Source organism: Neodiprion pinetum, chromosome 6 (genome assembly GCF_021155775.2).
Source record: "Neodiprion pinetum isolate iyNeoPine1 chromosome 6, iyNeoPine1.2, whole genome shotgun sequence".
NCBI classification, from domain to species: Eukaryota; Metazoa; Arthropoda; class Insecta; order Hymenoptera; family Diprionidae; genus Neodiprion; species Neodiprion pinetum.
The window spans coordinates 20,946,316-20,960,952 of NC_060237.1; the positions used below are offsets into that span (position 1 = coordinate 20,946,316).

General features: G+C 44.3%; 1 protein-coding gene and 1 long non-coding RNA gene across 2 annotated transcripts in view; both read left to right on the forward strand.

Moving 5' to 3' along the window:
* LOC124221768 (uncharacterized) overlaps positions 1 to 14,637 on the forward strand; it is a 79,893-nt gene that overhangs the window by 38,631 nt on the left and 26,625 nt on the right. The window lies entirely within an intron of this gene.
* Positions 11,405 to 13,081, forward strand: fd102C (forkhead domain 102C). The gene has a single exon (XM_046632053.1). It carries the CDS (start codon positions 11,624 to 11,626, stop codon positions 12,785 to 12,787), a length of 1,164 nt encoding a protein of 387 aa, XP_046488009.1. The 5' UTR covers positions 11,405 to 11,623; the 3' UTR covers positions 12,788 to 13,081.

Below are 14,637 nucleotides of genomic sequence, written 5' to 3' on the forward strand. Positions count from 1 at the left end.
TTACCCTGTTTTTTCCTCGTGGAACAACAAACAGTGATCGTCTTTTTGTGAAACTCATGTTTCATTGGGTCTCTAAATATTTTCTAATCACTCTTTCTTTCCCTTTAAACTTTTATTCCAGTCTTTTCGAGGGTGGTATCGAACATGGGAACGTGAGCTCAGATCATCGGACACAGATCTGGATATCCTAATTCAAAATTATCCATGGTACATCCATCCGACGATCATTGTAGCGTGGGCCACCCTAAACCGACATCATAATCACACGTAGCCCTCTCGGCTACAAAGGAATACAATCAGAACTCAGCGTAGCACGGGATGTATTGTTAATATTCACCGTGCACCGCTCAACGCTCACCGTTCAATGCTATCCCTAACTAAATACTGTCCTCGGCACGCCCTACTCTAATGGGGACGGTCGTTCCTGACGCTTTATGTCTGCGGCTCCGAAGCACATCGAAGCCGTCTACATGCATGCACATCTATTCGTACACTCAGGTATACCTGCAGCAGCGTCGTTCTGGTGCGCAAAGAGTTGTAAAGAATCCGGCCTCCGAAAGACGGCGCCTTCGGAGAACGCAGGCTAAGCGAATTGAAAAAGGGTTGAGGGATCTCTTAATCTCTTGATAATCCATGGCTTACACGGAATACAGTGTAAATATTGATTCCAATCTGTTGGCACTACAATACCGTCTCTTCAATGCTCTTCCATACCTCTTTCAATGCTGGACACGAGGCGCTGTCAAAACAGTCATTACTGACGCTTGTAACCGCCGATCGTTTAGATCAACCCTTTCTGTAATACTTATAGAGAGACACGTTGGGGACACCCCGAATTTTTCTCCTTTGCATGCACGAGCCAATGTCCGTGCAAACAATTATATCTCATCTCCAGAATATTGGAGATTATCTCATGATACTTTTGCCTTTAAGAAATTTCCTCATCACCAGCTAAACTTTGATGAATTATTATTTTCTCTTGAAGTATTTCAAGGAGATTGAGAGAATCTACGATCATTGATAACTTCCATTGGGAGGTGCAGTTGCTTAACAATTATCATATGGAAATTCTCAATCAGGACTAGAAAAATGTTGTTTATAGCATCAAGGAAAGCTCCATTCTCGATACAAGAATGCCACCAGTTGTGTTACCGCTAATCGTGAAGATCCAAGGATCCTCCCTATGTCGCAACAATGTACCAGGGAGCATTCGATGGCGGAGCAAAGTCCGCCCCAAACAGTAAAATTCTCTACGAATCGAGGTGCTCAAGTTTTTAATACCTTTGCCCCGCTGGTGAGACGTTTTTTCATCCCTGAAGGTGCAGTCTCCCAAAATCCTAAAAGACCGCGAAAGAATCAAATGCATTTTCATATGTACGAGCTTGTCATTTGATACGGAATAGTGAGAAACTGTCACTTAAAATGGCTGAGTTGAAGGTAGAGTAGCTCAGATCAGTAAAGAAGATCGTTGAATCAATATACGAATACGCATTCACTATTCCCAGATAAAAAAAAACTTCTCTAATTGCACTCATAACGACGTTCAACTTAAGCTTGGATACCGCAATGGAAAAATCGTACCATCACAAAACAAATGATGAATATCTAGACTACTTTGACCGCAGGCACACAAAATCCCGAACATCCTGAGAATAATTGACATTCGATACGAGCGAATAATCTGTTGTAAAAAATCGTCTTCACAACGCCAAAGCGGAAGCAAATCCAGCAAATCGCAATTGAATATATGAATTATTGAGGTGTAGGTCTAATTCTGGTCATGTCAGCTTCTGACGTGTCGACGGCGAATCTAATCGTAAGATAGTCTCGCATATTGGCTATCGCCTGCGGCGGATTCGTGGCGGACTTAACGCGGCCCCTTCTTCTCGCCCTCCGTTTGACGAACCCTCGGGACGTATTGGCAGCTATTACGCGATGATTACCCAACAGTATGTGGGTGTAATACGAGAAATACGCTGTTGTATAGTTTCATTCGGCAAAGTAAAGGATCTGGTAACAGTCTAGTAAACGCGGCTCACATTCGAAACTGGACTGGTTCAGGACTCGTGGATATACCAAGCCCAAAAGGGCACTGTGCTCGACACGCACGTATGGCGCTGCATCTGTCCTACGAGCGTGCAAAATTACAGTTATTGCTTACGGTACAGCATTTATAATGTCGGTGATAAATGTGGCATGATCAACCAGGGTAGTCCGGTCTCTCTTCTTAACCAACAATAAAAGGAAATAAAAGGAACGTCTTCGATTGATTCGACTTGACGGTGGACGAGGCTTTTTCCATCTTCAAGTTTCCAGGTTCCCAGTGGTTTGCTAGTTTTTTGGAATCAAACCCGAAAGAAGCTCGCTTTCTATGGAAATTTGTGGTGTCTATGATAAACGTATCGTTTTTTTCCCCTGTCACGTGCGACGCTAGTCATTGGAACATAAAATTTTGTCGGAAAGAAAACTGGTTCCACTTTTGATTCCAAAAAAATAGTAAGCCACTGGGATCCCATTAACGAACCTTACTGTACATGAAAAAGTTTGAGACGGCTCAAGTAAAGCACCGTGAAAGTATTGACGATAAGTTGTGTAATTTTCCAACCTACACACGTGGTAGACATTGATCAGCAGCAAATTTTAGCCCGGCACACATTTCTGTTTGCTCTTACCATTCTTTCTAAACTCTCCCATCAATTTCATTTAAATTTGACATTTGAGTGAGATAAAGATCGGAAGAGTAGCACACTAATTAACTAATATTGAACGATGTTTGTTTTATAGCCGAAGAGAGAAGGGAAGCGAAAAATGTGTCAAGACTTGCGTTGTTTGTCCAAAAAGACCTCCGGTGACGCAAATATGTTTCATCAATAAATGAATACGAACAGTGACGTATAACCCTAACAGCGGGTGAAAGGCTACTGTGGGCTTTTCATGTGAATGCAGTTGGCCAGAACCAGCCGAAACGAACCCTTCCTTCCCTAATCCTGATCCAATCAGAGGTCGCTCCAGGGTCGATTACTGCCTAGTCCTTGCCGGCCACGAGCCATCATATATCCTTCGGTAAACGTTTATTATTTCAAACAGAGTTACACCCCCGCAGCATGTTCGCTTTCGCATATATCCATTATGCGTGTGGATTCTATTGACGTTATTACAGGCTGAAAACCCCTTTTGCACGTGGTCTATTCGTTCTGTCTGTCGGTTCGTAATTCCGGACGATATGTCTCTGTTGCTGCAACTTGGCGTCTACGGGCGTCCATTGTTGCCTATCTGCCTACTATATTACCGCGGTTCGCCACGCGACAGCTGTCCGATTTTATCGAGAACTCTACCGATACTTTGATCAACCGCGATTCAGATTCATTCATCGCCCGATTTTTATCGGATCTTTCGCCCAAGATACACCATTGATTCTTTAAAGGTACCAACACCGTTTCCCATGACCAGGACAGTTTCGCTACTGCAGACCAATCCAAGTCACCGTACGTTGTGCTTCTTCTTTCCCGTCTCGATTTTCATCGTCGAATCTCGAGCATTCGCTGAAAAATTTCCTTCGACGGGGTAATTCCGAAGTGCCTAAGCCCAGTGACGCACGTGGATGTAATTCTCACCCGAGTGTCGAGTCGCCGCGATCCCCTCGAATGAATATTTCAAAGCTGCCCTCGGCGCTGTCAACGAGCGAAGACCATTTGTGTAATCTATTAGTACGCGCTGTGGGACTCCGGGACGAAGCCCTTTGGTTGTCGTGTGAGGTGCTTATGCGGTTGGTTAAGCTCGGGGTGCTGGTCCGGGGTGGTCTGGGGTTTTTGGCCCTGCCGTATGTAATAATAGCCACGAACTCCGCTCGGCTTCGATTCCGTTTCACCGAACGATGGAGCCTTAAAATCCGCTTAAGGACTCTCCCGGCCACGAAACGATTGGGACGTGTGTAACGCGTGCACACGATGCACAGACGCATGTAATTTACATTATACCATTGCCTACTCTCCGTGATGATGTGCAATTGGGCTGCACTTCCCTAGTCTTGGAAGTTATTAATTCCTTACGCGACTGCGTGCTAATATCGCGATTTAATATTGAAAAAATAAATTTAGTCCAGCGCGAATGACATTTTCTTTTCTCTTGCCGGCTCAAATCATTGTACGGAATTGCGTCGGTGGATTCGAGTTGTGATCTCACCCAGTCCACGATACGCCGCTGGCGGTCTTACCGCTGCAATCACGTCCGAGCCATTGTAAGCATCACAATGACGAGAAATATTATTCTTCGTCAGTTATGGGGATATATTGATACCGCTTAGAATCCAAAGGTGCTTTGTCCTGTCTGTTCGCGGGACGACCTATCAAAACACTCGAAGCTGTTGCAACAGCCGCCTTGAACCAAGAATCCTCACTGCCGTTGCCGGTGCGTCCCGTTCACTGGCATCGGATTCCTGGCTGCTATATATAATTACAATATTCGAATACGTTTCTAATATCAACAACAAATGTATATCCCGCCTATGGATATGTTTCGTCATTTGTTGTTACTCGCACGTCACGTGTAATGGAACTTTTGAAATGAAATCTGCCACAGGGTTTATGAAGTTTTATTGGGTTTTAGGAAGTAGATAACGTGTTCGAATGTCGCGTGGTTAATTTTATCAATTTCTTACTGACAAAGGAAGTTAAGGTCATTGACGGGGTAGTTTTAACCATTTTTATGGTTACGACGAGACTCATAATAGCTTATCTTAACTTCGAATGAAGTTTGAGGACGGTTTCAATCTCATTTCACTTTTAGAGTATTGTTCAACAATTCATGCCCCTTCATACGGAAGTATTTGAGAAACTTTCTTCCGAACTTGATCGGTATTGAAGAAATGTCTGCAGCGAATGAGATCTCAACGGCTTGTTACATGCATGTTATTACATGTTCAACCCTTACTTCCCATAAATATAACCATACTTTTTGCCAAGTAACTCTATAATAATGGTATTTAAGGTATCGCGTACAACGTTGTTCAAACGTGTTTACGATAAACCAGAATACGTTGAGCGAAAACATGTCTTCATCCAATAACTTGTGTCGAAAAAACTTTGAAATCAATACGGATATCGGTTATTAAGCGCCAACCTGGCAGTCCGCACTGTAAAAGTGACAAAAAAGCTGCAGTGAAGTGCTGTAGAAGTTTTGAATTTCGACGTCCTTTGCCACGTGCAGTTCTGTTATCTGAATAACGCCCCGACCATGGTCTCCGGTCCGAAGCCGCCCCCAGTGAACGACAATGCCGAGCCTCGAGTTGAGGACAAAGCTAAACACCCAAAATATTGGTAAATCCGTGCATTCAGGAGCGTGAAATATTTCCAATTGTTAACGGTAATCCTGTTACTCGGCCAAGCGGTCACGTCTCGGTTATACAGTGGTCTTCCTCCTAGAGGAATCAAGAAGGTGTCCCGAAGGACTTCCGCTGCTCCTCGGCTGAGCCTTTTTCCGTTCTCCCGAGAAGGCGACAAAGAAAATATAGTTCCGGCTTTATTACCACACAAAACACATCGGGCGCCTTGCTCCAAAACGCGTCCAATTGAAGGACACTTACCACTTCACGAGCCGATTCACTTCTCTGCCCTCTGCCCCCGGCTCCTGAAATTCCCGCTGAGATTTTGACCGCCTGTTAACTTCGGGAGTACCTGGAGCACTCCAGAAACCAACAGCGGCTTCCAGAGTCCCTAGCGTTCGATCAGAACTTTATCCGGTTAGTGCGTGAGCGACCGCAATATTGTGACTGCCGGAAATGCTCCCCCCGTGTGCGGAGGTATGGCATGTATGCGTAGGTGAGTAAGTAAGTTGGGTGCTCAATCCCTTCCCACACGTCGCGTGCAAAGAGAGAGAGAGAAAGAGAAGGATTTTTCTCCTAAGACGGTGGAGAAAAATAACATCCTCCTCCCCAGAAAACATGATCTTCGTCGAGCCGAGGACCGCGGAGCGAGGAGAATTTTTATACGCCACGGAAGGTAAAGTTTATAAATTATGAATATTTAAGGAGCATCTCTCCGCAGCAGCACGCCAGGCCGCGGGGCTTTTACAGACATATTTACGCTGGAAAATAAGGTGCTTAGGCGGCGCTCACCCTTTGCCCGTATATACATTGCGCGGGTATATACGTGTGTATGCATATATATTATCGTATACACGTACAGCTCGGCGTCAAAACGGAACAGCCCTTTGAAGCGCCAAAGCTCCATCAAGGCTAATGGACTCCGCCAAGGAACCCTCTCCCCCTACCTCCCCCTTTGAACTCACCCATCCCTCGATACTCAGATCCTCTTCTTCGCCCTTTGGCTGCCTGTCGCCTGCTTTCCAGCTCGGCGATTCAAGCGAAGCTCAAAACTTGTTTGGCTCCGGTTGATCGCAAGCTCATTATAACAAAAATGCGTTACATAAATTTATGGTATGCGAATGGTATATTAAACCGTTCTTTGTTCAAACTTCGGATATTATTTAGCTCGGTGGGTCGGATTGTGAAGATTGCATTACCTGAAGGTGATGTGTTAAAGAAAATTTAATCATAGACGATACAAGGTGGATTCATGGCATCAAGGACCACATTTGCACCATTGGCCAAAATTGCCATTATGGATAATTACTTATGTGTTGGCGATGAGGCATGATAGTCACTCTCGTATTGCTTGTATAAAATAGCTGTAAAGACTATGTTTGTATCGTTGTACCGAAGTGTAAACTCGCATACTTTCCTGATAATTTAAAATTATTCCCAAGCGAATCTAAGGTAAACTCGATGATCGATCCTAGACTGATGTCAATTCTAGAACAATTGTTCGCAATACGAGCAATTACTCGAGCTTGTATATCCAGATTCATGATTTACATATTTATTTATAATATCTGTGCCTACCTCGATACCTTATACTTTGACATAATCACCAAAGCCGCAACACGGGGGGACTAGGCTGCTGTAGATATCCACATTGCCACCTCGTCTGCTTCTCTGTATAAGGTTCGTTTACTGCGAAGTTTGAAAACCGATTAGGAAAGTTTACGAACGGTATCAAAACTGTGTGGCGCCACCACACCGGCTACGCTAACTTTCCCCGTCTATATGTGTGCCTGCGCTAAGGAACATCGTTCCTTGTGTTCTCTGCGTATACCCATCTACCGAAACGTTCACATTTCAGGATCATCGACTAAAGCCACACTGTAGCAGCAAAAGCTTGAGGTGAAGAAAGTTGCGACTATATTGTTATTACACAAAGTTATCGGACTTTTTAAATTCTTAATTTTAATCTTGGCGTCGATGGACAGGCAATAAAAACAAGGGACGTGTTTTACGTTTTGGTTCTTGAAGGAGATCTCTTCAGAAACACTGAAATATTCGTCTTCGGATATTCAAAAATGAAGGCGGAGTCTTGGGACAATTACCGCTTTTGGTTAGATTCTTTGTTGACCGTTCTAGCCGTATTATTGATTAATCATTATAGTCGTCGATCTTTTCCTCCTCTTTCTTCTTCCGGATCATCACCTCTCTGTTAATACGACGTTTTGTGAGTCTACCCGGTATCTGTGTTTTAAATGTAATATTCTTGAAGTATCGGTCTACTGGCGATAAAAAACAGCCTGATAATAGTAGACTGTGTATCAAGGAGGAATTTATCAAATTATTCATTAATTCAATCTAAATATGTTAAATATCGAACACTTGTAAAAAATGTCACTTATTAAACCCCTTCAAAATTATATTTTTTGCGCAGTTTCTTTTCTGTAGATCAATTTTTGGAATTTTGGATCGCCCATTTTTATGAAAAAAAAGAACCAGATATTTTATTACAGAAAAATACTCGAAGTTTGAGACACCGCTGCTTGAATCCCGTCCCAAATCGCGTGATCCGCAACACATTATAAGATAAGCAAACAAAGCTCGACCCTTTTCATTCTTGGCTAGGATTAGCGAACCATTGTCCCTTTTCAGATTATTACTGCCAAGTTTCTAAGCATATAATCACGCCTCTGAACCAATCTGACACAGGATCGCGTGATCGGATGTCCACGAATGTCCAAGTTTCGCACTACGGTATATTGATACAAAAAAGTTAATCTCTGAGAACTCGTTCTCTCTCTATTGTACGAATGAAAATTAATTTCTTTCGTCAATTTATTATACTTTTTCCTCCTATCTTCTAATTTACACACTGCAATGAACACGCATGCGCGTACTAAACACACACGCGCACACAGTTATTCACATATTTATATATATATATATATATATATATACGTATATGGGTATTTTCTCCGGTGCCGAATATAAAAACCCATCTAAAGTTCCAGTGACTATGGGACACTCGATAGGTGCCAAGTTGCCTCTATACATCTGCCACTTACTCGCGTCCAACCTCTCTCGACTGTTACAATACTTTTTCTTTTTTTTTTCTTTCACCTTTTTTTTTTATTGCCACAATGGCTCTCGCCATTCTGTTACAATTATCCCCATTATTGGAGCAAAACGAGAGAGAAGCGAGAACGATTTAGCCCATTTTGGGAGCACAATGTACCTCCGGGTCTCCACGCGTAACATCCTATGGTTCTGGTTTTTAGTGATTTCAGAGATTTTTATTGTGTTTTGACAGTAGCGAGTCCGGTTTCTCGTAACCATCCGATTTTTTCGCCCGCTCTTCTTCGCACCCCGTAGATTCCGAGCGGCGATGACTACCTCGAATCTCGTGTGAACCTCGCCGGATGGTTAGGTACCTTATACCTACGTCCGAACTATTTTTCTATTTATCTGATCGTGGCTAGTGTTACCCACAAACCTTTGTCCCGTCGACAAACACATTTGTTATTCTAATATGCCCTAATATTATTATCGCACTGTCCGAACGAACCACGCGCGCTTTCAAAATTACTCCGGTAGCTTCTATTCGTTCTCGTAGGTATACGTTGGAAACTAATTTTTTTCATTTACTTCTCATCGTTTAGTTTCATAATTGATAGAAAGAAAAGGACGATATCGTCGACTTTTGAGCAAGGCTTAAGTAAAAGTTCAGGTTATACAAGTTGCTGACAAAATTTTGACAGCCAATTTGGAAGTTGATCCCAAAACTCCAGCTGCGATTGGTTTCGATTAGTTCGTACGCCGTCGCGTTGACGTATCAAATTATTGCCACCTAACGAAACACAAAAAGGCTGTCGAGTCGTCAAACGGTATAAAACTCCAACAAAGACCGCCTGATTAGGTATAATTAAAACAATAGCGGGTAATTACTGACCTCGCTGTGGCTCAATGATTCGATAAACAAGTATAAAAATAAATTACGTCGATCCCTAGTTGATACATGGCAACGGCATCTACTTCGTTCAGAACAGATTGGAAACCTGTTCATTATAGTATAATACACGAGGTTCAAGTTTCGTATCCGTTTATTGAAATTAATTGCAAGTAGTAAAAGCCTGACGTTCAATTTCTAATGCATCTCCAAAATTATTCAATTTCTAATCTTATCCGGTACTACAAGTTGTGCTTTGATTCGAAAAAAGGAGAAAGTCGATTACTTTGTGCTTTATCCGGGATCAAAAGGTACAAGACAAGAAAAAGTCTGTTTCATATTATCGAGCACTTTTCCAGGCCAGCAATAAATTTACTCACGTAGCAAAAACCGTGTCATCAATTGCTTCACCGATTGTGAGGATGGCGTATACCTCTCCAATGTTTGACAGATATCAACCCTTTTATCACGTCTGTTCCACGCCGGGTTCGCGCGATCCTGCTACGCGCGTGAAACGCTGTAACCATGGCGCATGTACAGCGCTAATATCCGGTAGAGATCCATTGTATTTCCGCAAGCGTGTGGGGCGTGAGTCTCTGTTATTTGCAACAAAAAGCAACAGTCGCCCGGGTCCGTTCGGGGATGTATACGGGGCAAATCCGGGTATACGCTGCAATCGGAGCCGTGTGTATGAACTTTGCCGGAGAGCCGCCTGCCGGATGAAAATTGTGTTTTGTAAATGCCGAGTGGTAGACATGAAACCAGCATGGCGGATGCTTACAAATAGTTAAAGGGCGGCACCCCGTCTATACGCTACTGCTTTTAATACACTTTTCTTTTGTCCAAGAATTAAACGAGGTTGCGCAAGAGGGTGAAAAAGGTTCAGGTCGACCGAGGGAACGAACGCGAAGGTTGGGGGTCCTCCCACCTCCCCTATCGACCCGTATTTCACTCGTATTTATTAAGGTACATGTATGTATTTCCTTTCAACCGCCATCGGTGTCGTACCATGACTTACGATGGTTCTTTCCGGTGTAATTTTAATTTTCGGATTATCTAAGAATATCGTCTGTTTTATTCAATCGAGAAACTTGCGTTTCATCGCACGCGCAAAGCCGAACCAATTGATGTCAGACTCGTGCAATCGAATGCCGATGACGTAAAGTTCACTTTGATCGGATCAATGAATATTTCACAACCATCAGAAACGACGAGGTCCTCATCTTATCTACTGGAGATATCCAGATGTACCGAATTTCCAAAAAGATACGGACGAGGAGCCGGAAACTTACACTGACTTCAACAGTCGCCTCTTATACTCGCCGAGAACGTGTTCCGCCTGAAATTACATACACAACCGCTGCACTGGGTAAAAGCTGTTCATGAAAAAATCTGCAATCAGTGCATCAGAAACTGGAAGCACCAGGTTCTCCGTTGCGATGCCGGCGTTTTCCCATCATAAATAATTCATCGCGAGGTGTGTGTCTATGGTTATCGAACAGCTTGTTCCAGCCTTCAGACTTTCGATCCGGCTGTGTCGCAGACGTTGACCGACCTTGCAAAGCAACAAGCGTCGTTCTTCTCGATCAGTTGTAAAAAGACACGCGTCGTCCTGGGGTTGCTGAACGCAGATGCGATCGCTCCTCGAACCAACCGCGGCCGGGTCTTGGATCGTCTCGCGGCCTGCAACAGCGACTACCAATGGCGAGGTAATCGAAGGTGCGGAAGAGCATTAATTTGCAGTTGGCGGACACGCGACGGACGAAAGCAGCCATGGATCGAGCTCGCCGCAAGCTGGGCTCGAAGTAGGAGCAGAGAAGAGCAAATAGCAGCAAATAGGAGCAAATAGAAGGAGCAAATATGAGGCCGGCACAAAGCTCCCGGAGTATAAGAGGTCGGACATATCGTTTCGCAGGTAGAAGCAAAGGTTGAGATCAATATCTGAACGCGGTGGGTGTGGCTTCGGCACGAACCACGGTCGTTCTCCGGTCTGGTTGGATGACTGGTCCCTCCGGGCGACGCTGACGTTCCGGAAAAGAGGCGGGGACATCCGGGCCTCCGGGTTGATGGAGGGGCATCGTGGTGCCGGTGAGCCAGCTCGTAAATCATAACCATCCAGTTGCTTGGTGCATGCCGGCGAAAACACCGAGAAAAGCCACCCTCGATAACCAGCGCCGAACTCAACCCCCGAAGACGGCCGACCGGCGTCCAAGCGACGATTTCGATGAACGTTGCCTCGCTCTGATCACCGTCGCATCGGGACACGTTAACAGTTTATAACCTTGCGGGTGTGGATTAGGACTCGTGCAGTGAAGGTGTGTGATTATCCGCGTGGTTGTGCTTCGTCTTCCTCCGACGAAATGTGCAGCAACGAGAGTCCGCCGCCGACGAAGGAGCCCCTCGCCGTTGGTCTCGGGGTCGGCAACCCCATGGCGGGCTTTCTCCCCGGGTTCGAACACTACCGGCTTCAATACTACTACGCGATGGCCGAGCGACTGCGTCTGGCCCAGCAGCTTCACCCCCAGCATCCGGGCGTCGGGCATCCTTCGGCCGGCGGTCCGTCGGCTCACCTGGGAATGACGGCGGGCTTTCCCGCGCCTCTGCCGCTCTATCCAGCCGCCGGGTACCCGAGCAGGCTCGCCTTGTCGATGGCCCTGCTGCACCCCCATCACCAGCGGATCCCCGAGGAGCCGAAGCCCCAGCACAGCTACATCGGGTTGATCGCCATGGCGATCCTCTCCTCGCCCGACAAGAAGCTCGTCCTCTCGGACATCTATCAACACATCCTCGAGCACTATCCTTACTTCAGGACGCGGGGACCGGGATGGAGGAACTCGATACGGCACAACCTCTCGTTGAACGACTGCTTCGTAAAGTCCGGAAGGAGCGCCAACGGCAAGGGTCACTACTGGGCCATCCACCCCGCCAACCTCGAGGACTTTCGTCGCGGCGACTTCCGGAGGCGCAAGGCCCAGCGCAAGGTACGCAGGCACATGGGCCTTGCCGTCGACGAGGAACCCGACAGTCCCAGTCCGCCTCCGCTGCCGGCAACGCCGCCGCCCCCGGCGCTGGGACCGCCGGTGGTAACTGCCCAGGCGATTTCCGGGATGTGGACGCCGCATCATCACTTCCACGGACAGTCGATGCAGGCCTCGCAACCCTCGAGGAAGCGCCAGTTCGACGTCGCCTCGCTCCTCGCCCCCGACGATCAGATCGACGTTCTCAGACCAGCGAAGACTCGACGGTTCAGCTGCAGCGAGGACGAGCACGAGCTTCAGGAACCGGAACAGGAAATCGACCACGACGAAGAGGACGTGGACGTCGACGGCGTTCCCGAACCCAACGTCCTGCCGCCCAGCCCGCCATCGAGCAGCCCCGTTTCCAAAGCATCGCCGACGAATCTCTGCTGGACCAGTCCTGGACAGACTGCTTCGCCGCCTTTCTCCGCCATTCATCTTCACAATCATTTGCATGTTAGGAATTATTACACGCCGACTAATCCCGGTTCGGGTTCGAGTATTTAAACGATCGTAGATGTTCGGAGATGTCGTTTATTTATTATTATTTTTTTTTTCTTCTCCTCTCTTTTCTCTTTCTTTGCGGTATTGTTGCCGTGGAAATGCACTCGTGCAGCGTATCGTCAGACGATATATTTATAGAATATTATTCAAAAAAATGTATAGATACACGGTTATATACACGATGTAAATATTAGAAGGCGGTATATAATAATACGTGTTACGTGAGACTGACGCGATCTTGACTGTTTAAAATGTTACATATATATAGATAAAATGTACGGAGATAAGAATTTTAGATTTTATTAACTGTCTATATGAAGCATACAAATATATATATATATATATACACATATATATGTATATGTATGTATATATATGTATGTATGTATAATTCACAATTAGGTAACGAGTGTATGAAAAATGTATATTTATATATATGCATTATTAGATGCGTATGTACATATTATATTATATTTGAATAATAATCGGGTAAATTTGACGCGACGTCGAAACTCCGGCTCGTGACGCGGTGGTCAATGAGAAAATTGAAATTTAGAATTACCTTTAGCAGAGCGTCGCTCCGCTCAGCCTTTAAATATAATAAAACTACCTTGACGCCGTAGCCGCGCGAAGTATATGTAAAATATGAAAAGATTTAATAAAACTGTTCTCATAATTATATCATCAGCTTTCGATATTATCGTGATATTGTACGTTTAATCTGACGAATTCTTCTCTCCTCCTTCATTTATCCGAACCAATTGCAACTGGCTGATGATGTCAAGTTTTGATACTACCGTTGTCAAAAATGGCGGAGCAATCTCATCTTTTTACTTGATTTAAAATTCCGTTGAATATACCGAATTTATGTGCAAGTACTTACGGCTTTTTTTTATTTACTGTTGAAATTTCTTCTCCATAGAGAAAACTGTCTCGTATACTACGAGTAATTTTGATAACGGGACAGCCTTTGTTTTCAAATCAACTGAATTTCATTCCAGTTTGCGCAATTGAGTTTCAATCGATTCGTGTAAAACTCATTAAGCTATCGAAATGGAATTTGCGTTCTCTGTGAATTTAAAAATTACATAGCCACTCGATACCTCATTTAGATGCTCGACGTTCGATTACGATCTCTGCTTTCTGACACCCTCTGCCACTATACGGAGCATAAGTATTCTAACAAAAAACCATGACGAGTTGTTTGAGAACAAGCTTAGCTACTTTATTTGAACCAAGTGAAAAAATAGAGTAAATTTGCCGAAGATATGTTTAATTTAAATTAGATAATCAAATATCCCTCGTATCCATCGCCGAATCTAAATGCGTGATTATGAATTAATAGCCTGCTATCCGAATGTAAAAATAAAAACTCCCCACGATTAGAAGAAATTTAATGTAATCCCGAACCTATTATAGAATTTATTTCACCGACAGAAGTTTTACCTACTTGCGCATCTACTTTGGTAAATCAATTTCGGTCTATAATGGATAAAAAAAAATGTACTTTACGAAAGGTGAATTGCATTTTCACAGATTCACGTGCAAATAAACATATATCTGTTTCAAATAAGAATTTCTCTGAAGGCCGAGTATTGTTGAGCGTCCGCGACAAATAATATTAGTTTTTAACATATACGGTGATTTCTTCGTTTTCACGGCAGAAGTGTAAATATGCAAAAAGTGTACAACTTGAAAGTTGAACATTAATTGACTTGACTGATTATCTATTTTTTGCGTGTAAAATCGTTTGATTTCTGTCTATACATATCGGTATATAGATGATTCATCTTATGCGTATAATTGAGCCCACCCAAAACTAATAGAAACTATGTACATCGAGGTTGTACAAA

Coding starts and splice junctions, on each gene's coding strand:
- fd102C (XM_046632053.1), top strand. CDS start 11,624: ATGTGCAGCAACGAGAGTCCGCCGCCGACGAAGGAGCCCCTCGCCGTT.